At 53.7% G+C, this 22,350-nt stretch overlaps 1 protein-coding gene across 1 annotated transcript; it reads left to right on the plus strand.

Moving 5' to 3' along the window:
• The first annotated feature begins 177 nt into the window (after positions 1 to 177).
• LOC133359906 (histone-lysine N-methyltransferase PRDM9-like) lies at positions 178 to 20,479 on the plus strand. The gene is made up of 6 exons (XM_061578464.1): positions 178 to 187; positions 667 to 798; positions 9,428 to 9,753; positions 11,295 to 11,362; positions 12,560 to 12,819; positions 15,825 to 20,479. The coding sequence occupies exons 1-6, from the start codon at positions 178 to 180 to the stop codon at positions 16,685 to 16,687; spliced, it is 1,659 nt and encodes a 552-aa protein (XP_061434448.1). The 3' UTR covers positions 16,688 to 20,479.
• Positions 20,480 to 22,350: the final 1,871 nt, after the last annotated feature.

Raw genomic sequence — 22,350 nt, forward strand, 5'->3', positions numbered from 1 at the left:
AACTCCACACTCCCCTCTATTCTCACTGGAACATCACTCTCCCTGCTATTCCCACCAGAACTCCACACTCCCCTCTATTCTCACCAGAACTCCACACTCCCCTCTATCCTCACCGGAACTCCGCACTCTTCTGTGGCTGCTGATGGAAGTCGCCACTGCTGTTGATGCTACTGCTACATGTGCTCCTGTCAGTGCTGCTGCTGGTACTGATGCAGCCTATAAACTAAGCGATGTTTCTTTTACCAGGGTAAGCCGCACTGAGCTGTGTAGATGTTTTTCAGAAGCGACCTGGCTATCACAAATGAGAGCTCAACGAAGTGACTTGTCATCATCATCATTACGTGGACATTTACAGCAGCCAAATACTCTCAACACGTGACGTTGATTCTAAATGTCGAGGGGAAAAACCGGAGGACCCGGAGAAAAATCCACGCAACCACGGGGAGGTACAATATGCAAACTCCAAATATACAGCGTGGGTCGTCAGGGTCGGGATCGCACCCACGACCTCCTGTATTCCAGGCGAGGGAGTTAACATCTCGCCACAGAGGAGAGAGAGACACGCAGACTCCAAATATACAGCAGGCTTCGTCAGGGTCGGGATGGAATCTGCGACCTCCCGTATACCAGGAGAGGTAGTCAACATCTCGCCGTGTTTGCCTGCAGGCTCCTCCGTGCCGCCGGCCTCCGCCCAGGCTGTGGCGGTGTCGCGCAGCGCTCGCTCTCGCTACGGCCTGCGCCCGCGCGAGAGGAAAGTCTACACAGAGGTGGAGGAGCCCCAGGACGACGACTTCTTCTGTGAGACCCCGTGCTCCCCCTACCTCTCTCTCACTTTCTCACAATGTCAGTTTGTCACACTCTCATACTCTTAGTTCTTTCGGTAAAGTCACGTAAGTAAAAAATGAAATAAAAATTTATAAAAAATAAAATAAAATAAAAATCACGACGATTCGGAGGCAACACAAGTCTCCGTCATCAGGTGGGACCGTCACAGCCAGATTTGGTGCATTATTTTATTATTTATTTTATTAATTTTAATTTCATTTTTTACCTACGTGACTTTACCGAAAGAACTAAGAGTATGAATCCTTGCAGTTGTGGGGGTCGCTAGCCCCCGAGATCCCTCCCTCGATAATGCTAACGGCCGGGCTAGCATCATCAATCGCCCCCCCGCTGCTAAGCGAACCGCTGCTAAGTTCCTCACCCATGGGGTGGGAGCCGTCGCCCGAGGATTCCACTCCACCGCGGGTCCGCGTAGCAGGCATGGTTAATTACGTACGCGCACACCCACACACACAGCTCTGTACGGCACTCACTCTTGCGCTTCTCTGCGCCGCGCTGGCCGCTCACGTTACAATCGCGCACCTGGGGTACGCCGATTACGCACGCCGCGAGCTTACGCACACACAGTACCACACGCGTTCCCACACGCAACCCGCGCGCTCAGCTCCGCGCAGCGCTCACTCCCGTGGCGAACCACTGTGCACACAGCGCACCCACACGCTCACACTGCACGACAAGATCACGCGAGACCACGCTTCGCTATTAATGATTTATTATATGCCACCTGCGAATTGATGTTGAATCAGTGAGTCGACGAGGCTGGCCTATACCACTAAACCTGTACCTATTCCCTATTTATCGGCTATGATTCTAATTCCCCTTCTTACTCACTGTTAAGTGTCCACGGCGGTCCGCTGATCCTTCTGTTAACCGCGTGCCTCGGTGCGTCGCACGGACGTCCGGGTCGCTGGCTCGAGCTGCGTCTGGTCGCCTGGCGCTGGAGTAAGAGAGCGATTTCCCCTCTGCGCTCCTCTATTTATCCTCCCTACCTCCCAAAGGGGATGCTGCGCTGAACAATGGGCTCGTGCACCCCAAGCCCGCGCACCGCAGTCCCCAGGCGCTGTTGATATGCTAATCAGTGTGCTGCGTGCAAGGCGTAAATCCTAATTACTCCCTTACCCTTCCTACCAATGGGGCTTGCGCGCTCAAGCGCAATTATCCCAACCCTCCATGACTATGCGCAACAGCCCCTGTGACCCCGCTATTCATGCTGTCCCGTGCCTCCCCTGCTCGCCCCGTCGACCCGTGGGAGTGTGTGTGGGGGGAAATGCGCCTCAACCGCGGTGGCCGAATGCCCCACGCCACGACCTACCATATTAAGGCCGGCCGCAGCGCCGCGGTGCCACGTAGCACGGGGAGGTCATCCAATTCCCTGATCGCCGGAAACCGTGAGAATTAATCCCGATAAGGGTCTCTCGGATAAAAACCGGTCGATCAGGTGACCTTCCCTTCCAGCTCTATGGGGGGGGGGGGGTGCGTGCGGGTGTGTGCTTATGTGGGGCGGGTGATGGGGGGCAGTGCGGTGGGGGAAGCCGGGCGGCTCCCTGGTTCGGCAGAGCGGCCCCGTCGTTGTGGCACCACATAGCCCCCCGGGGTGCCAGTCCCCGTCCCGGGTTGACTGGAGCACCTCGCCTGGGTTGCCCCCACGAGGTATCGCCGCGGGGTCCGCGGGATTCGCCCGGCCCTTGTGGCTGGCCTCGGGGGTGGCGGCTCCGTCTCCTGGGGCTCCGGCGGTGGTCTCCTCCTCCATTCCAACGGCTCCCCTCGGCCTCTGGCACCTGCGGGCTGGGGAACAAACTCAGAGGCGGTGGGGTTTAAGGGTCGCCGTCCTCGTCGCCCCCGGCCCCGCCCGGGGCCCCTCGGAGCCCGGGGCTCCGTGGGGCCCATGTACTGCGCGAGGCCCCCGGGCACGGGGGGTGGGGGGACCCCGGGGTTTCGGGGTACTTGGACGGCGGGGCTCCCCCCCTCGGGGGCTGCTCGCCACGGCTTCAGTCGGCGGATGTTGACCACCATCTCCCGGCCCCTCTCTCCTCCCTGAATCAGCACCGTCCATGGTGAGATCTGCCGTCTCACAATCCAGGGTCCTCGCCAGTAGGTGGTCAGCTTCCCCACCTGTCCGGCACCGACGCGGGGAGTGTACAGCCACACCTCGGAGCCCGCAGTGTAGAAGGGGGGCTCCATACGGGGTCGGGCGCCCTGCTCTTGCCGCTGGTGCGCGGCCTCTCCGTGCGGGCAGGCTCGGCCCCTGGCCCCTCGCAGGGTCTCCAGCAAGTGCTCCACGGGGTGGCTCCCTTCCTCCCGTTGCGGCGGAGGAACACCGAACAGCAGATCTGCGGGCAGGCGAGACTCGCGACCAAACATCATTAGGAACGGGGTCTGTCCTGTAGAGGTGTGAACGGCGGTGGTGTAGGCGAACAGGGCATAGGGAAGGTGTTCGTCCCAGTCCTGTTGATTCGCGGCCGCCATGCGTTTAAGCTTCCCGGCCAGAGTCTGGTTCATCCTCTCTACCATCCCGTTCGCCTGGGGGTGATACGCCGTGGTTCGGTCCTTCTGGATCCCGAACTCTCGGCACAGCGCCTGAAATAATTCGGCCTCGAATTCACTACCCTGGTCGGTAATGACTCGTTCGGGGATCCCGCACTTAAGTACATAGTTTTCCACGAAGGCCCGGGCCACTACAAGGGCTGTTTTATCTGGGATAGCCACCGCCACGGGGTAGCGGGTGAAGTATTCCACCGCTACGAGAATATATCGGTTGCCCCGGTGGGATCGTGGAAAGGGCCCCTGCAGGTCGATTCCGACCAACTGATTCGTCCGACTGACTCGGAACGGCCTCAGGGGTACCTGGTACCTCGCCGGCTTTTGCCCACACTGCTGACAGGCCCGGCAGCCCTGCACCCAGGCGGCCACATCTTGTGCCAATTTGGGCCAGAGATACTGGCGACGCAGGGTCTCCCGGGTGCGCCGTTCCCCATCATGGCCCCCGAGTGGGTGGTCATGCACCAGCCGTAGCAGCTGGGGTCGCACCTGGGCAGGAACACAGATGCCCCCCGGCTGGCCGGCCTCGGTTAACTCCCGTACCACTCCGTTCCGCACACACAACCGGGCATACAAACCGCTCCAGGGTCCTGGTAGGGCGCTCTTTTCCTCCCGCAGTGCCGCCTCCACTGCCGCCAGATCCGGATCTCGCTGCTGGGTCTGTCTCAGCTGCTCGTCGTTTAGGCCCGGGAAGGCGCAGCCGACGTCCTCCTGGATCCGTCCGATCGGGTCCCGAGCCGCGGGTCCCGCGCTTGCCGGGCGGTCGACGGGATCCTCAGTGCCACCTGTGAGGGTTTCTGTGGCGCACACTGCACTCTCCCTCGCTGGGGGGGGGTCAGTGGCCGCGGCCTCTCGGGGGTCCGTTGCCTGCCGGCAGCGTCCCGCCGTGAAACACGGGCAGGCCTCCTCCGCCCTCGTCTCGGCGTACACCGTGGGTCGCCTCGATAAGGCGTCCGCGTTTGCATGCGTCCGGCCAGCCCGATACTCGATTTGCAGGTTGTACTCCTGCAACTGCGCCAACCACCGGGCCATCTGCCCCCACGGCTCCTTGAATGTAAGAAGAAACTGCAGAGCATAATGGTCAGTGCGTACGCGACATCTCCTGCCGTACAAATACGGCCGGAACTGTTTGCATGCGAAAATCACGGCGTACAACTCTTGGCGGGTCACGCAATAGTTCAGCTCGGCCCCACTCAAGGTCCGGCTGGCGTACGCGATGACTCGTTCCGTCCCATCCTGTACCTGTGACAACACCGCGCCCAGCCCGCTGCTGCAGGCGTCGGTGTCCAAAATAAAATCGGTGGTAAAATCGGGGAAAGCGAGGGTGGGGGCGTGGGTGAGGTGGTCTTTGAGAGTGGTGAAGGCCGTCTGGCAGGCCCCCGTCCACTGGTAGGGGTGCTTAGGGGAGGTGAGTTGGGTGAGGGGGCGTGCAATCTCGCTGAATCCCTTTACAAATCGACGATAATAGGTGGCGAGCCCCAAAAATGATCTGATCTCCGTCAGATTCCTTGGCCGTGGCCACTCCACTACGGCGCGTACCTTCTCCGGATCGGTGCGCACGCCTGCCTCGCTGACGCGATGCCCGAGGTACCCCACCTCGCGTTGTGCGATGTAACACTTACGTGGCTTGAGCTTGAGATGAGCCGCTCGCAGCCGCTGGAACACCTCTCGAAGCCTGGACCAATGCTCAGACAAAGATCTACTGAACACTATCACATCGTCCAAGTAAATCAGGCACTGTTCCCACTGCAAGCCCCGCATCACCAACTCCATCAACCGCTGGAACGTCGCGGGCGCGTTAGTGAGTCCGAACGGCAACACTCGAAACTCAAACAGGCCCATCGGGGTGGTGAATGCTGTTTTTGGCCGATCCTCCTCCGTCATCTCCACCTGCCAGTAACCGGACGCCAGATCGAGGGTGGAAAAATACCGCGCTCCTGCGAGACTGTCGAAGGTGTCGTCGATGCGAGGTATGGGGAAGGCATCGCCGAGCGTGACTGCGTTTAGTTTACGGTAATCGACGCAGAATCGGGTTGACCCATCCTTTTTCGTTACTAGTACCACCGGGGCTGACCAGGGGCTCGCCGAGGGCTGAATTATGTTATCGCGAAGCATGTCCCCAACTGCCTCTTTGATTTGGACGCGTTCGGGTGCGCCCACTCGGTACGCAGGGAGTTTGATGGGTCGGGCTGCACCGGTGTCAATTTGATGCTTAACAAGGTCGGTCCGACCCACGTCCGAGTCGTGTTCGCTGAACACGTCGGCATACTCCCGCAGTAACTCGCGCAACCGATCGGCCTCTCCCTTAGGTAAATCCGCCCATGGAACATGTAACGCGTCGAGCAGGGGAACGACCTCGGCTCGGGGAGTCGGGCCGACTCGCCAGGCCAGGTCCTGGTCACCCTCAGGACGCCCGGGGTCCTCAGCCCAGAGTGCGAACACCGAGTCGTTAGAGTGGCGTGCGTGCAGGGGGTGTACGGTGGCTATTGGGGTGCGCCGTCGCAGTATCGCTGGGGTATTGTGGGGGTTAAACATCCGCATAAACAATCGGTCCCCATCTGCGTTTACCAATGTGGCGGATCCCACTAACCCATACCGTTTTGCCAACTCCGGGTGAGGAGTTAGCATTACCTCTCCTGATGGTCGGAGCGCGGGGTCGATGGGGGATGTTGCCACCGGCACCAGCATCTCGGTGAGCGGGCCGATGGTGACTGCCGTCGCCAGGATAGCGGCCACAGGTGCGAAGCGGGGGCGCGTCGGTTCTCGTCCCAAGAATGGTATCCGCTCGCCGTTGCTCTCCATGGTGGCGCATCGCTGGCGGGGTTGCACGTTGAGTCCCAGCCGTTCTAAGAGGTCGGTACCTGCGATACACTCGTGACACAACGCACTCAACACGTAGAACTCCTGGGTGCACACCTGACTGCCTATGCGGACCTCTAGGGTGGCTCTCCCCAGCAGCCCCATTCCGGCTCCGCTCGCAGTGTGCAGCGCGCGGTCCGGTGCCTGCAGGTGACGCACGTCGACCCCGATCGCGCTGCAGTGCGCTGCGCTCACGAGCGAGGCCACCGCCCCCGTGTCCAGCAGGATTCGGGTACGCACCCCGTTAACCTCCCCTTCCACCAGCGACGTGGCCCCCGTGATCCCCGCCACCAGCTCCCGCAGCCAGTCGCCAGGAGTCACCGTTTCCGTGGGCGTTGTTGCTGGAACCTGTGTGGAGATCACTCGCTCGCCATTATTCTCATTATCGTCTATTTGTATCGGGACCGCGTCGATTGCACCCCTAGTTGGTCCGCTCACTAGGAGGCGTTGGAGTTTAACCCCCGCGCCTGCCTAGCTCGGGTGATTTCAGGACAGTCTCTCACTAGATGCCCTCGGCGATCGCACATATAACATGCCCGGGGAGGGGGGGCGGTTCCGTAGCGGGTCCCCTGTCCGCTCCCTCCCCCCCCATTACGCCGCTGTCCACCCTCTGCCTCTAGTCGGGCTACCCTCCCAGATAACCCTCCCACCGTGGCGCGTAGGTCCCCCATTTCGGATCGGATGGTCTCAACGGAGGATTGCAGTTGGGTCATATTTTTATTCGTTTCCTCGCGTACCTGGGTTACCCTCTCACCTACTTGGTTTACCTTGTTGTCTATCTGGGTTACCTGGCCGGAGACATCCTTTATACCCGTTTGTATACCGGCAACCCATCCCGGAGTTGTCTCGCGGGACACTGGAGGCTCTCTTTCCCGGCCCCTTACCGTCCTCGCGAGCTCCTGTTCCTCCTCCTCGTCTTCCGAGAGCAGGCTCGCAATGGCGCGCTCTCGTCCCAGCCCCCGGAGCTGCGCGCGTTCGCTGTGAATTCTTTCACACTTACGTGCGCGCTCGACAAGGGCGTTAAAGGGAAGACGTGGGCAGCTCATGTCTGGCTGCCACCACGCCGTGCGAGACAGGTACCGCTGGATTTTCTCGGCGGCCAGTTCCTCAATAACATCAGTTGCGTACCCCGGGCGTGCGATCTTTGTTAACTCGCGCACATCCTCGGCGTAATCACGTAGATCTTCGCCAGGTTGGCGCCGGCGCGCCTCTAAGGCCGATTTTGCTTCCTCCTCGTCACGCGTGCCAAACCGCTGATCGAGTCGGCGCATCAGCTCCTCTAGCTGTGTCTGTGCGCTCGCGGGTAACGCTTCTACAAAATCGGCTGCCCGCCCATCAAGATTCATATTAAGTTGACGTACTGCCTGCGCGTCCGTCCATCCATTAATTTCCTTGGCCCCTAAGAGATTGCGGGCGAATGCCTTCCACGAAGGGGCCCCCCGGCCGGTAAATATTAGTCTTATTTTAGCGTGAGGTAACGCGGGGGTCCGTACCCCACTTCTGACACCAATTTGTGGGGGTCGCTAGCCCCCGAGATCCCTCCCTCGATAATGCTAACGGCCGGGCTAGCATCATCAATCGCCCCCCCGCTGCTAAGCGAACCGCTGCTAAGTTCCTCACCCATGGGGTGGGAGCCGTCGCCCGAGGATTCCACTCCACCGCGGGTCCGCGTAGCAGGCATGGTTAATTACGTACGCGCACACCCACACACACAGCTCTGTACGGCACTCACTCTTGCGCTTCTCTGCGCCGCGCTGGCCGCTCACGTTACAATCGCGCACCTGGGGTACGCCGATTACGCACGCCGCGAGCTTACGCACACACAGTACCACACGCGTTCCCACACGCAACCCGCGCGCTCAGCTCCGCGCAGCGCTCACTCCCGTGGCGAACCACTGTGCACACAGCGCACCCACACGCTCACACTGCACGACAAGATCACGCGAGACCACGCTTCGCTATTAATGATTTATTATATGCCACCTGCGAATTGATGTTGAATCAGTGAGTCGACGAGGCTGGCCTATACCACTAAACCTGTACCTATTCCCTATTTATCGGCTATGATTCTAATTCCCCTTCTTACTCACTGTTAAGTGTCCACGGCGGTCCGCTGATCCTTCTGTTAACCGCGTGCCTCGGTGCGTCGCACGGACGTCCGGGTCGCTGGCTCGAGCTGCGTCTGGTCGCCTGGCGCTGGAGTAAGAGAGCGATTTCCCCTCTGCGCTCCTCTATTTATCCTCCCTACCTCCCAAAGGGGATGCTGCGCTGAACAATGGGCTCGTGCACCCCAAGCCCGCGCACCGCAGTCCCCAGGCGCTGTTGATATGCTAATCAGTGTGCTGCGTGCAAGGCGTAAATCCTAATTACTCCCTTACCCTTCCTACCAATGGGGCTTGCGCGCTCAAGCGCAATTATCCCAACCCTCCATGACTATGCGCAACAGCCCCTGTGACCCCGCTATTCATGCTGTCCCGTGCCTCCCCTGCTCGCCCCGTCGACCCGTGGGAGTGTGTGTGGGGGGAAATGCGCCTCAACCGCGGTGGCCGAATGCCCCACGCCACGACCTACCATATTAAGGCCGGCCGCAGCGCCGCGGTGCCACGTAGCACGGGGAGGTCATCCAATTCCCTGATCGCCGGAAACCGTGAGAATTAATCCCGATAAGGGTCTCTCGGATAAAAACCGGTCGATCAGGTGACCTTCCCTTCCAGCTCTATGGGGGGGGGGGGGTGCGTGCGGGTGTGTGCTTATGTGGGGCGGGTGATGGGGGGCAGTGCGGTGGGGGAAGCCGGGCGGCTCCCTGGTTCGGCAGAGCGGCCCCGTCGTTGTGGCACCACACAGTCACGAAAGCTTCAAATCTAGAATGTCACACTCTCACCCATCAGTTTGTCACACTCTCACCCATCTCTCTGTATTGCTCCCGCACTCTCACTCGATATATTCCACTTGCTCCCTCTCACTCTTGCCCCCTTTCCCTCCCTCTCACACGCTCCCTTTCTCACACTCTCACTTACCTCTCTCTCTTTTGCTCCCTCACTCAGGGATGCAGGGAGGGATGCAGGGAAGGTGACAGGGTTTACATCTCCGATGAGCGAGCTAAAGAAGTTCCCCATGCAGAGAGGGAGGGAGGGAGGCATCTGTCTGGAGCGCTCCTCACCCTCTCACCCTCTCACAGTGCCACTGCTGCTGCTGCTGTTGCTACTGCGGTTCACCCTCCTCCCGCTGCTGCTGCTGTGGCTCTCAGTCTGCGAGCTGTGCAGGGATTTCTACCTGGGGGAGTGCTCCGTGCACGGCCCGCCAGAGTTCATCGCGGACGCGGCCGTGGCCCCGGGAGTGGCCAACAGGGCCCGGCTCAGCCTGCCCCAGGGCCTCACCGTCGGCGCCTCCTCCATCGCCGGCGCCGGCCTCGGGGTGTGGAGCAACAGGAAGAAGCTGCCCAAGGGGGTGATGTTTGGGCCCTACCAGGGAGAGGTGTCTGAGGAGAACCCCATGAGCGAGTACTGCTGGCTGGTGAGCTGCTGCTGCTGCCACTGCCACTGCTGCAGCCTCCTCCTATTCCTACATCATCATCGTGTGTGTGGAGAGGAGGCTCGTGAAGGAGATACAGAGAAACCCATAGCCTCACACAGTCCCCCACAGACTCACACAGTCACCCAGAAACTGGCACAGAGAGACCCAGAGACTTTGCACAGAGACCCAGAGGCTCGCATAGAGAGACCCACAGACTTGCACAGAGACCTAGAGACTTGAACAGAGACCCAGAGACTCACAGTGGGACACACAGACTCACACAGAGACCCAGAGACTCGCACAGAGAGACCCAGATACTCACACATAGGCTCAGAGAATCGCACAGAGACCCACAGACTCACAGAGAGACCCAGAGACTTGCACAGAGACTCGCACAGAGACCCAGAGAATCGCACAGAGACCCACAGTCTCACACAGAGACCCAGAGACTCGCACAGAGCCTTAGAGACTTGCACAGAGACTCAGTGACTCACAGAGGGACCCACAGACTCACAGAGAGACCCAAAAAATTAACGTAATTACGAGTTAAACTTGTAACCCACAGTAGCCGCTCGCTCGCAAGGACAGAACAACTTCAATGCGCGAGGAGGAACCACAGACAAGTGGTTCTGCCTCACGCACTCCTTACACACAAATAAACCATGATACCTCGCCGCTGATCTCGTCAAGAAGCATAAACCATCATCACGCAAACTCTGTTCATGCTCACAGATACCCATAGACTCACACAGAGACACATAGACTCGCACATAGACCCATAGACTCGCACAGAAACCCATAGACTCGCACAGAGACCCATAGACTCGCACAGAGACCCATAGATTCACACAGAGACCCATAGACTCGCACAGAGACCCATAGCTTCACACAGTCACCCACAGACTCACACAGAGACCCAGAGACTGGCACAGAGAGACCCAGATACTCACATAGAGGCTCAGAGAATCGCACAGAGAGACCCACAGTCTCACACAGAGACCCAGAGATTCGCACAGAGACCCAGAGCCCCACACAGTCACCCACAGACTCGCACAGAGACCCAGAGAATCGCACCGAGAGACCCACAGACTCACACAGAGACCATAGAGACTTGCACAGAGACCCAGAGACTCGCATAGAAACCCATAGACTCGTACAGAGACCTAGAGACTCACCCAAAGAATTTCAGAGAGACCCCCAGAATCACAGAGAGACCCAAAAATTAACGTAATTCTAATTTCAACTTGTAACACACAGCAAAGACGGTGGTCACCGCATGGCGTGGCGCTTACAGATGCACTTCTGCGGCCGTCTGGAAGGTTCTTCCTTCCAATGTTAGGAAGCCACTGAGAGCTATGCACTTTTAAATCTTGTAGGTTGAAAACGCATTTCTATAGAACTGATTTTGGTGTTTAGTTTGTTGTCCTTCTCCCGCACCTCCGATCAGCATGGTTGGCTAAGTACGGTACGAAAGAAGTTCAACTTACAGTCCAACTCACGTTAATTATCCGTGGATCTGCTCGTGTGCGTGTGTGTTTCAGATTTACAAAAACAAAAAGGATCGTGAATATGTTGATGCTCAGGATGAATCTAAGTCAAACTGGATGAGGTGATTTTTGTCTTAAGGACCACAACACAGAGATCAGAACCACCACACACAGAGACCAGAACCACCACACACAGAGACCAGAACCACTACACACAGAAACCAGAACCACTACACACAGAGACCAGAACCACCACACACAGAGACCAGAACCACTACACACAGAGACCAGAACCACCACACACAGAGACCAGAACCACCACACACAGAGACCAGAACCACTACACACAGAAACCAGAAACCACTGCACACAGAGACCAGAACCACCACACACAGAGACCAGAACCACCACACACAGAGACCAGAACCACCACACACAGAGACCAGAACCACCACACACAGAGACCAGAACCACTACACACAGAAACCAGAACCACTACACACAGAGACCAGAACCACCACACACAGAGACCAGAACCACTACACACAGAGACCAGAACCACCACACACAGAGACCAGAACCACCACACACAGAGACCAGAACCACTACACACAGAAACCAGAACCATTGCACACAGATACCAGAACCACCACACACAGAGACCAGAACCACCACACACAGAGACCAGAACCACTACACACAGAAACCAGAACCACTACACACAGAGACCAGAACCACCACACACAGAGACCAGAACCACTACACACAGAGACCAGAACCACCACACACAGAGACCAGAACCACCACACACAGAGACCAGAACCACTACACACAGAAACCAGAACCACTGCACACAGAGACCAGAACCACCACACACAGAGACCAGAACCACCACACACAGAGACCAGAACCACTACACACAGAGATCAGAACCACCACACACAGAGACCAGAACCACTACACACAGAAACCAGAACCACTACACACAGAGACCAGAACCACCACACACAGAGACCAGAACCACTACACACAGAGACCAGAACCACTACACACAGAGACCAGAACCACCACACACAGAGACCAAAACCACTACACACAGAGACCAGAACCACTACACTCAGAGACCAGAACCACTAAAGAGACCAGAACCACTACACACAGAGACCAACCCTGAGCCTCCCCTTGGTCGACTCGGCATCAAATGAGCACCCGGTACGGAGCGTGGTTCCAGCCACACCACCCCCACGTAGCGCCCAGTGCCGGCCCTTAATAGGCGCTCGCTAACGGCGCCCACCCCGCCCCCGCGTCTGCCCGCGCAGGTTCGTCAACTGCGCGAGGAATGAGCAGGAGCAGAACCTGGTGGCCTTCCAGCACAGAGGGCAGATTTACTACCGCACGTTCCGTGCCGTGGGGCCCGGCTCTGAGCTGCTGGTCTGGTACGGCGAGGAGTTCGCCCAGGAGCTGGGCATCGCCTGCGAGGCCGGGCTCTCGCGACGCCGCAGCAGCAGCAACGAGATGGCTCCCAGGGCAACCGCCAGAGACCTGCAGCCCGTGCAGCCTCCACCAAGCGAGGAACACTGTGAGCACCGCTCACCAGAGACTCGCCAATGCTCACCAGACTATAGCCACCACTCACCAGAGGTGATATCCACCACTCACCAGAGATGATATCCACCACTCACCAGAGATGAGAGCCACCACTCACCAGAGATGATAACCACCACTCACCAGAGACAATAGCCACCACTCACCAGAGACAATAGCCACCGCTCACCAGAGATGATAGCCACCACTCACCAGAGATGAGAGCCACCGCTCACCAGAGATGATTTCTAACACTCACCAGAGATAATAGCCAACACTCACCAGAGATGATAGCCACCGCTCACCAGAGATGATAGCCACCACTTACCAGAGATGATAGCCACCGCTCACCAGAGATGATAGCCACCACTCAACAGAGATGATAGCCACCACTCACCAGAGATGATAGCCACCGCTCACCAGAGACTATAGCCACCACTCAACAGAGATGATAGCCACCACTCACCAGAGATGATAGCCACCACTCACCAGAGATGATAGCCACCACACACCAGAGACGATAGCCACCACTCACCAGAGATGATAGCCACCACTCACCAGAGACGATAGCCACCACTTACCAGAGATGATATCCACCAATCACCAGAGATAATAGACACCACTCCCTAGAGATGATAGCCACCACTCACCAGAGATGATAGCCACCACTCACCATAGATGACAGCCACCACTCACCAGAGATGACAGCCACTACTCACCAGAGATGATAGGCACCACTCACCAAAGATGATAGCCACCACTCACCATAGATGATAGCCTCCACTCACCAGAAATGATAACCACCACTCAGCAGAGATGATAACCACCACTCACTAGAGATGATAGCCACCAGCCACACTGATAACGTGCAAATGAGTAACTGGTGTGGTGTGTAGTAGTAACCATCGCCACTGGGGAGACAAAGGCGGCCATGTGTGGTGTTGTCCACCCTCCCACTCGTGTGCCGTGCTGGCTTTCATAGGTGCCCGATAACAGCACTTGTCCCAAAAGCATATACAGGCTATACGGGGGTTCTTTGTCTTTGTGTGTATATATAATGGAGCCCACTGCACTACGAACCCGGCCACCTGATTACGATTCTCACTCACTGCCAACGTCAGTGGTGAATATTTAGGCCTCTCCTAGGTTGACTCAGCCTCAAATGAGTACCTAGCTTAAACGTGGAAACATCGCCACTGGAGAGACAAAGGCGGCCGGGTCTGGTGTTGGCCACCTACTCCCTCGTGTGCCATGCCGGCCTTCATAGGTACTCGCAAACAGCACTTACCCTTCATAATCAACGATTTTTGGGTTTAGATCGCGTTTATTTATAAATGTGTCGTAACCCTCCACCACCCGACACGGCCAATCAGTAAAAAATGTGTCACGTTGACAAAGACAAATAGTTTACTGCTTTAGCCCACCGGTGTGCTGAAGCAACAACATTCACAATTTGAGTACGCCGTTTCGCTGGTAATTACAACCAGCATCATCGGGCAATTCGCCAGAATGGTGAGGCTCTCCTGTGTCTCCCGTTCTTATATAGAGCAGCAGCAGGATGACGTCATCATTAACTCATTAACTCATCAGGTGCAAAGATTCAAGGGGGGAGTGATTGTAATTATATACTAGATTAGTAATCAGGCTATTGTTACGATGCGAGTTGTAGATTAGTAATCATTTGGAATGTGTTTTATTGTGATTATGCTACATTAGTAATCAGTTAGTGGTTGTTTCCCTTATAAGTAATTGTAATGTATCTTATTTAATAATACGCTTCCAGGCCGCACTAAGCCTGTAGCTGTCTGAGCGATTAAAGTTATTTCTGTTTCTCTCAATTTCAATCGATTCTCTAATTAGTCTTTGCCAGTAGTAACTAGTTTTACACAACACTTCCACGTTGTCAAAATCAATTGAGTGTCCCTGTTGGCATGCATGTTCTGCTACTGCCGACAGTTGTGTTTGTGATAGTTTAATATTTCTCTGGTGTTCTTTTAGTCTTACACTAACGTTACGCCCTGTCTGTCCAATATAGCATCTGCCACATACACAATTAATCCGATATACACCTTCTGTTGATAATTTAGGTAATTCGTCTTTAGGACAGACAGGGCGTAACGTTAGTGTAAGACTAAAAAAACACCAGAGAAATATTAAACTATCACAAACACAACTGTCGGCAGTAGCAGAACATGCATGCCAACAGGGACACTCAATTGATTTTGACAACGTGGAAGTGTTGTGTAAAACTAGTTACTACTGGCAAAGACTAATTAGAGAATCGATTGAAATTGAGAGAAACAGAAATAACTTTAATCGCTCAGACAGCTACAGGCTTAGTGCGGCCTGGAAGCGTATTATTAAATAAGATACATTACAATTACTTATAAGGGAAACAACCACTAACTGATTACTAATGTAGCATAATCACAATAAAACACATTCCAAATGATTACTAATCTACAACTCACATCGTAACAATAGCCTGATTACTAATCTAGTATATAATTACAATCACTCCCCCCTTGAATCTTTGCACCTGATGAGTTAATGAGTTAATGATGACGTCATCCTGCTGCTGCTCTATATAAGAACGGGAGACACAGGAGAGCCTCACCATTCTGGCGAATTGCCCGATGATGCTGGTTGTAATTACCAGCGAAACGTCGTACTCAAATTGTGAATGTTGTTGCTTCAGCACACCGGTGGGCTAAAGCAGTGAACTATTTGTCTTTGTCAACGTGACACATTTTTTACTGATTGGCCGTGTCGGGTGGTGGAGGGTTACGACACATTTATAAATAAACGCGATCTAAACCCAAAAATCGTTGATTATGAATAACATTGGTCGCGAAAGCCTACGTGTTAAAGCACTTACCCTATCAGTCTGATATGGCTATTGGGGACCTTTACCTTTGTATATGCACACACGTGTGCAAGAGAGTTCATGTCTAGGTGTTGGTGTGTGCGCGTGTGTCTTGTGCCTCTTGGATGATGCAGGTGGAGTGGGTGTGGAGGTCACTAGGCTGCCGTGTCCTGACTGCAACCGTCAGTTCATCTGCCGCTCGAGTCTACAGCATCACGTGCAGAGGAGACACCCCAATAAGCACAGTAACAAAAGTCATCAGTGTGACCAATGTCCATACAGCACAGACGACAAGGGTAGCTTGAAGATACACCAGAGAACACACACGGGAGAGAAGCCGTTCAAGTGCACCGTGTGTGAGAAGGTGTTTTCACAGCTATCAAATCTTCACAGGCACCAGAGAACACACACGGGAGAGAAGCCGTTCAAGTGCACCGTGTGTGAGAAGGCGTTTGCACGTCTATTAACTCTTCACAGCCACCAGAGAACACACACGGGAGAGAAGCCGTTCAAGTGCACCGTGTGTGAGAAGGCGTTTGCACGTCTATTTACTCTTCACAGCCACCAGAGAACACACACGGGAGAGAAGCCGTTCAAGTGCACCGTGTGTGAGAAGGCGTTTGCACAGCTATCACATCTTCACAGCCACCAGAGAACACACACGGGAGAGAAGCCGTTCAAGTGCACCGTGTGTGAGAAGGCGTTTGCACAGCTACCACATCTTCACAGCCACCAGAGAACACACACGGGAGAGAAGCCGTTCAAGTGCACCGTGTGTGAGAAGGCGTTTGCACGGATATCAAATCTTCACAGTCACCAGAGAACACACACGGGAGAGAAGCCGTTCAAGTGCACCGTGTGTGAGAAGGCGTTTGCAGACCCATCAACTCTTCACAGGCACCAGAGAACACACACCGGCCAGAATGCATTTTCTCATTCCCGTGGAAACAGAAAAGTCAGCCATCCTGAGCAAAAAGCGCACAGCGCCGAGCTGTGAATTAGTTTTAAACAACAGGCCACGTGATTAGCCGAGGCTGTGCCACTCTTGAAACTGATTTTGAATGTGAACACGGAAACCTACGAACCCTCCTACACCTGCCTCACACTCTGTGGGGGGTGGGAGATTAAACCGACCCGGCCACCCCTCGATTGCAAGTGCGGAGTTCTAGGTCCCAACCACTGCACGTGTCCCCCCCCACCCCCATCACCTGGGGGTCCCTGTGTGTGTGAGTGTGCAGAGTCCCCCGTGCAGAGCTGTACTGTTGTTACCCTAGAGGGGGGCACCGCAGGGTGATCCACCTACAGACACCCCAGTCTGCACGTCTCCCGCCGGTCTCCATGCGCACCGCGTGCCGTCTCGTAGCCCTGCCCCGTGAGACGTACGTACAGTACGTACAGTACGTACCCATCCAGCGGTAGACTGAACCGTGGCCGATGACGAAGGTGGCATCCGCTCACAAATCTCCGAACACTCAGTCCAGAGGTCGCAACCGGGTACCCGATACCCGTACCCTACCCGATACCCGGCCGGGTACGGGTAGCCGTTTGCGACCTTGGTGCGGCCGGGTAAGGGTAGACCATGAGTCACTGGTGAGTAACTGTCACTCATTTCCCAACGTCTTGTCTCTTCTCACAATTAAAGTTCCTAGAATCAACCCACCCGCGCCTGCAACATGGCTTCACCCCAGAGGTCGCAATCAGGTACCCGATACCGGGTACGGGTACCTGTTTACGACGCTGGTGCGGCCGGGTCTGGGTAAGGAATCAAAACCCGTTTGCGACCTCTGACTCAGTACCGTAGCCCCGAGCCATCGCTTGCGCGATATTCACTTTGCTGCTGAGAGGAAAGCTACGGGGAGGAGGTGGGGGGGTTGCTAGGATAGGACATCTGTGGAACGGCTGGAGATCTGCGAAGAAGAGCTTCATAGCTCATCGCATTCCTGCGGTCTAAAAAAATATTCCGAGGGGGCGTTGGGAGGGGGGTGTAGGTATGAGTGGGGCATCTGCACTTGGATCACCCTGCGTGTTGTTGCTGCCTCCCCCGTTGAAAATGTTCCCAGCGTGAACTTAACCCTTTGCAGTTGCGACGACGCCGCGTGCCGTGCGTGAACGTCGTCGTCGGAACAACAAAACGCAGTAAAAACTAAAGTAACTTTATCGGTACCGAGGCTCCCACAGGGCCACGCGGGGCAGGGAGTGTGGCACAGTTTTGGCGCCGGCTAGCGCAGAGTGGCGGCGGTCGTGTCGCTACGCTTCTCTGCGGTGAGCAACGACGTCTTTATAACAACAACAACAGCAGTGCTGCTGCTGCCACTGCTGCGCCTCTCTAAATAGAATTAACGAGGGCGAGCCGCGCGCTCGATTCGCGGGATTCTGCGGTGAACGGTGACACCCACCCGTGAACGGTGACACCCACCCCGTGAACGGTGACACCCACCCGTGAACGGTGACACCCACCCCGTGAACGGTGACACCCACCCCGTGAACGGTGACACCCACCCCGTGAATGGTGACACCCACCCGTGAACGGTGACACCCACCCCGTGAACGGTGACACCCACCCCGTGAACGGTGACGCCCACCCCGTGAACGGTGACACCCACCGACCCTGGAACTCTGCAGACGTCTCGGACGCGGGAAAGGGTTGAGAGATTCTCTGCGTCGTCCCGGTTGCTCGCGTGATGTCGCACGGTGGTGGCGCGCGTTGACTCTTACACGTTTAAGAAAGTTGAGCGTTAGTTTGTGATTCTGTTTACAATTATATATGTACATACTTAAACTAACAAAAATTTTCTTGGGATTTTACCAAATAAGGTCCAACTGGATACGTAGTAGCTCTTTTATCAGACGTGACCACCTGGCCATCACGAATGAAAGCTCAACGAAGTGGCTTATCATTGTGTGGACATTTATAGCGGCCAAATACTCTGACTGCGTGATCTCGATTCTAAATGTCGAGGGAAAACCGGAGGACCTGGAGAAAAATCCACACGACCACGGGGAGAGAGAGAGACGCGCAAACTCAAAATATACAGCAGGCGTCAGGGTCGGAATCGAACCAACGATCTCCTGTATACCAGGAGAGGTAGTTAACATCTCAACATGCGTTCAGAGTATTTGGCTGCTGTGAATGTCACGTGATGAGCCACTTCGGTGCGCTGCTGTCATTTGTGATAGCCAGGTCGCTACTACACAGCTCAGTGGGGGCCTTACCTGGAAAAGTAAAGTGAAGTAAAACTAAAATCTACTATATTCTTGGTTCTTTTGGTAAAGTCACGTAGAAGGGAAATAATAAAATAATAAAAATAAAACATAATAAATTATATTCTAATATTATTTTATGTTATTTGGTTATATTATTATTTTATATTACTTTATTATAGTAATATATTCTATTATTTTATTATTATAATATAAAATATTATATTATTATATTTTTTCATAACGTTTTATTTTCATTATTTTATTATTTACCTTCTACGTGACTTTACCGAAAGAACCAATAAGATGAATCCCTGCAGTCACGAAAGCTTTAAATCGAAATTTTACATAGACTTTGATTGCTTCAACCAGAAAAACTTTAATAATAACCCTAACCCTAAAAATGCTTAAATTGATCAAATTGAGATTCTTACTTCCATTTATACGCTTTTTAGATGTCGATTGAAGTTCGTTGTCGGCTGTTCTCTGTGTGGATAATTGCCTTTGAACTTTCACATGGGGCATATTCTGCCCTGGAGAGGGGGTATGGTCTGGACCAGTCTAGTTTAAACCCCCGGGTCTAGTTTAGCCTAGGACACTGTATCCCCCCGGGTATACTCTGGCCTGGGCCAAACTATACCCGGGTTTAATCGGGGCAGGGTTTTTTAAAAAATCCTTTATATTAAGTTCACTTGCTTGCTTGCTTGCGCGCTTACGACCGTGCAAATCTTTCAGTCGTTTTTAACCCACTTCCCGTGATCCAATCGAGTTGACATTTTTCACACAGACTCGTTGTGCGTGACAATTTATTTTCGTGAAATTTTTTTTCCAAAATTTTCCACTTTTTAGGAATTTTTTTTCTATTTAATTACCAATTGCTTAATGGTGGCAGGCAATCATCTGACCCATAGGTGGCAGTCATCTCAAGCCAGAGGACGAGAGGACTCTAGCCGCCACGCATATAAAGGATTTATAGTGAAAAACTTTGTTTTTACGGGTTAATTTTTAGCCTGTTTCACCGGTATCTCCAGGAGGTCGGAGCGACTTACTCTGTGGTGACACTTTTCCGTGACAGAGGTTTGGTTTTTGTTGTTGTTGTTGTTGGGTTAGAGATCTCGTAAATATCAACATTGTGTCGTTAACCCACCACCACCCACCACCATCGCCTGACACGGCCAATCAGTCAGGGTTTGTCACGTAAACGAAACGTGCCAATTGGTTACCAACTTCAGCACACACAGCGCTTGTGTGTCGGGGAGAGTGAACCCACAACAGCATTTACAATTCGAGTGCCGGTGACGTTTCGCCGGTGATTACAAACAACGGCGACCGGTTTCATCGGGCGATGTGCCAGGATTGTGATCCAACGCCATCTAACCCAGCAGCAGCAGCAGCAGCGACGACAACAAAAACCTTCATCACAGACACCGCTGGTCGCAAGAGACTGCGCGTGGCGCTTTGTGTTGCCGTTGCCACGAATCGTCGAAGGGCGTTCACGATCTGTTGTTCTCCTGTAACGCGGTGGTCATTTCGATTTAAAGCTTCTTTCGTGACTGCAGGGATTCATCTTCTTGGTTCTTTCGGTAAAGTCACGTAGAATGGAAATAATTAAATAATAAAAATAAAGCAATAAAGTAATTGTTTTATTTTTATTGTTTTATTATTTAATAATAAAAATAAACATTTACTTTATTATGTTATATTTTTATGGAAATAATAAAAATAATAAAAATAAAACAAGAAAGTAATTGTTTTATTTTTATTATTTAATAATAGAATAATAAAAATAAACATTTACTTTATTATGTTTTATTTTTATGGAAATAATAAAATTTAAACAATAAAGTCATTGTTTTATAATTATTATTTTTATTTAATAATAAAATAATAAAAATTAACATTTTCTTTATCATGTTTTATTTTATTTATTTTATTATTTCCATTCTACGTGACTTTACCGAAAGAACCAAGAAGAGGTGGTCATTGTTGCGTTCCTGAAGAACACCGCGTTGTGGAGAAATAATATAAACTATAGGGGGTGAAGCGTGGTCCGCGACAACACGCGAGATGATGGGTAAGACAGAGGCCGGACTACGACTGAGGCGCGTGGGTAGCGTCTAGAAGCAGCATCCAGCAGCATCCCAATGCCTCCTCGCGTGATGCCGCTACGCCGAGGCAGCCGCACGGAGAACCGCTTGTTCCTACTCGCGTTGCGACCTCGTTCCGTTCGCTCGCTCGCGTTGCATCCAATCCGCATCCGCGTCACAAACAGCGTGTTCCCCTACACATCATTCATGGCGTTATATCATCCAATCGGCGTTGTTCAAACTAACACGCGGCGTTGTAGGAGAACCAGACTGTGCCGTTGTCTTCTGCTGTTTAACGCAGAGGCCGCATCGACCGTTCCAATAGTCGCTGTAGCCACTGCGAGCCCCAAGCTGTCGGCTCCCGGCTCTTAAACTGCCCCCCCCCCCCTGGCGTTATCTGTAGTCGTTACACACAGCAGCACCTGGTCACAACTGCTCGCTGCTAATCCTAACAACACCAATCCTAGTCGTCATCCCTGCACCTCAAGGATGGTAACACTATGACCCAACAAAATTACACATCACACTGTCCGACAGATTGCAAGTCACACGGCCCTACAGAATTCAATTCACACTCCCCTACAGATTTCAATTCACACGACCCTACAGAATTCAATTCACACTCCCCTACAGATTTCAATTCACACGACCCTACAGAATTCAATTCACACTCCCCTACAGATTTCAATTCACACGCCCCTACAGATTTCAATTCACACGCCCTACAGATTTCAATTCACACGCCCCTACAGATTTCAATTCACACGCCCTACAGAATTCAATTCACACGCCCCTACAGATTTCAATTCACACGCCCCTACATAATTCAATTCACACGCCCCTACAGAATTCAATTCACACGCCCCTACAGATTTCAATTCACACGCCCCTACAGAATTCAATTCACACGCCCCTACAGAATTCAATTCACACGCCCCTACAGATTTCAATTCACACGCCCTACAGATTTCAATTCACACGCCCCTACAGAGTTCAATTCACACACCCCTACAGATTTGTCCTGGTCATGTGCCTACCTTTCCTCTACTCTGCACTGCTACGGTGTTTATTGTGTTGTGTTTGTTGTTGTGGCGTTCTGACCACGTGCCCCAACTGGACTTCTGTGGAAAATAAAGAGCTTCACAGCTCATCGGATTCCTCCAGAATAAAAATTTTAAACTTAAAAACTCTGACGACGTCACTGCGTGGTGACGTCACGCGTCTCGCCCCCCCACTCCCCCGTTACCCCCACCCCTCCCACCCTCCATTCCCCCCTCCCACCACTCACCAACCGCAATTCCGCCCCCACCCCTTTTCCCGCCCACTCACCCCCACCCCCGATGCCCCTCCCCCCCACTCCCCCAACCGCCAT

The sequence above is a fragment of the Lethenteron reissneri genome, chromosome 66 (assembly GCF_015708825.2).
Source record: "Lethenteron reissneri isolate LAM-NWPU_2019-01 chromosome 66, ASM1570882v1, whole genome shotgun sequence".
Classification (NCBI taxonomy): domain Eukaryota; kingdom Metazoa; phylum Chordata; class Hyperoartia; order Petromyzontiformes; family Petromyzontidae; genus Lethenteron; species Lethenteron reissneri.

Excerpts from the sequence above, each read along its gene's own strand:
- LOC133359906 (XM_061578464.1), top strand. Across the intron at positions 9,754-11,294 it reads TGAGCGAGTACTGCTGGCTG|ATTTACAAAAACAAAAAGGA; the intron begins GTGAGCTGCTGC and ends TGTGTGTTTCAG. Across the intron at positions 12,820-15,824 it reads TCCACCAAGCGAGGAACACT|GTGGAGTGGGTGTGGAGGTC; the intron begins GTGAGCACCGCT and ends TGGATGATGCAG.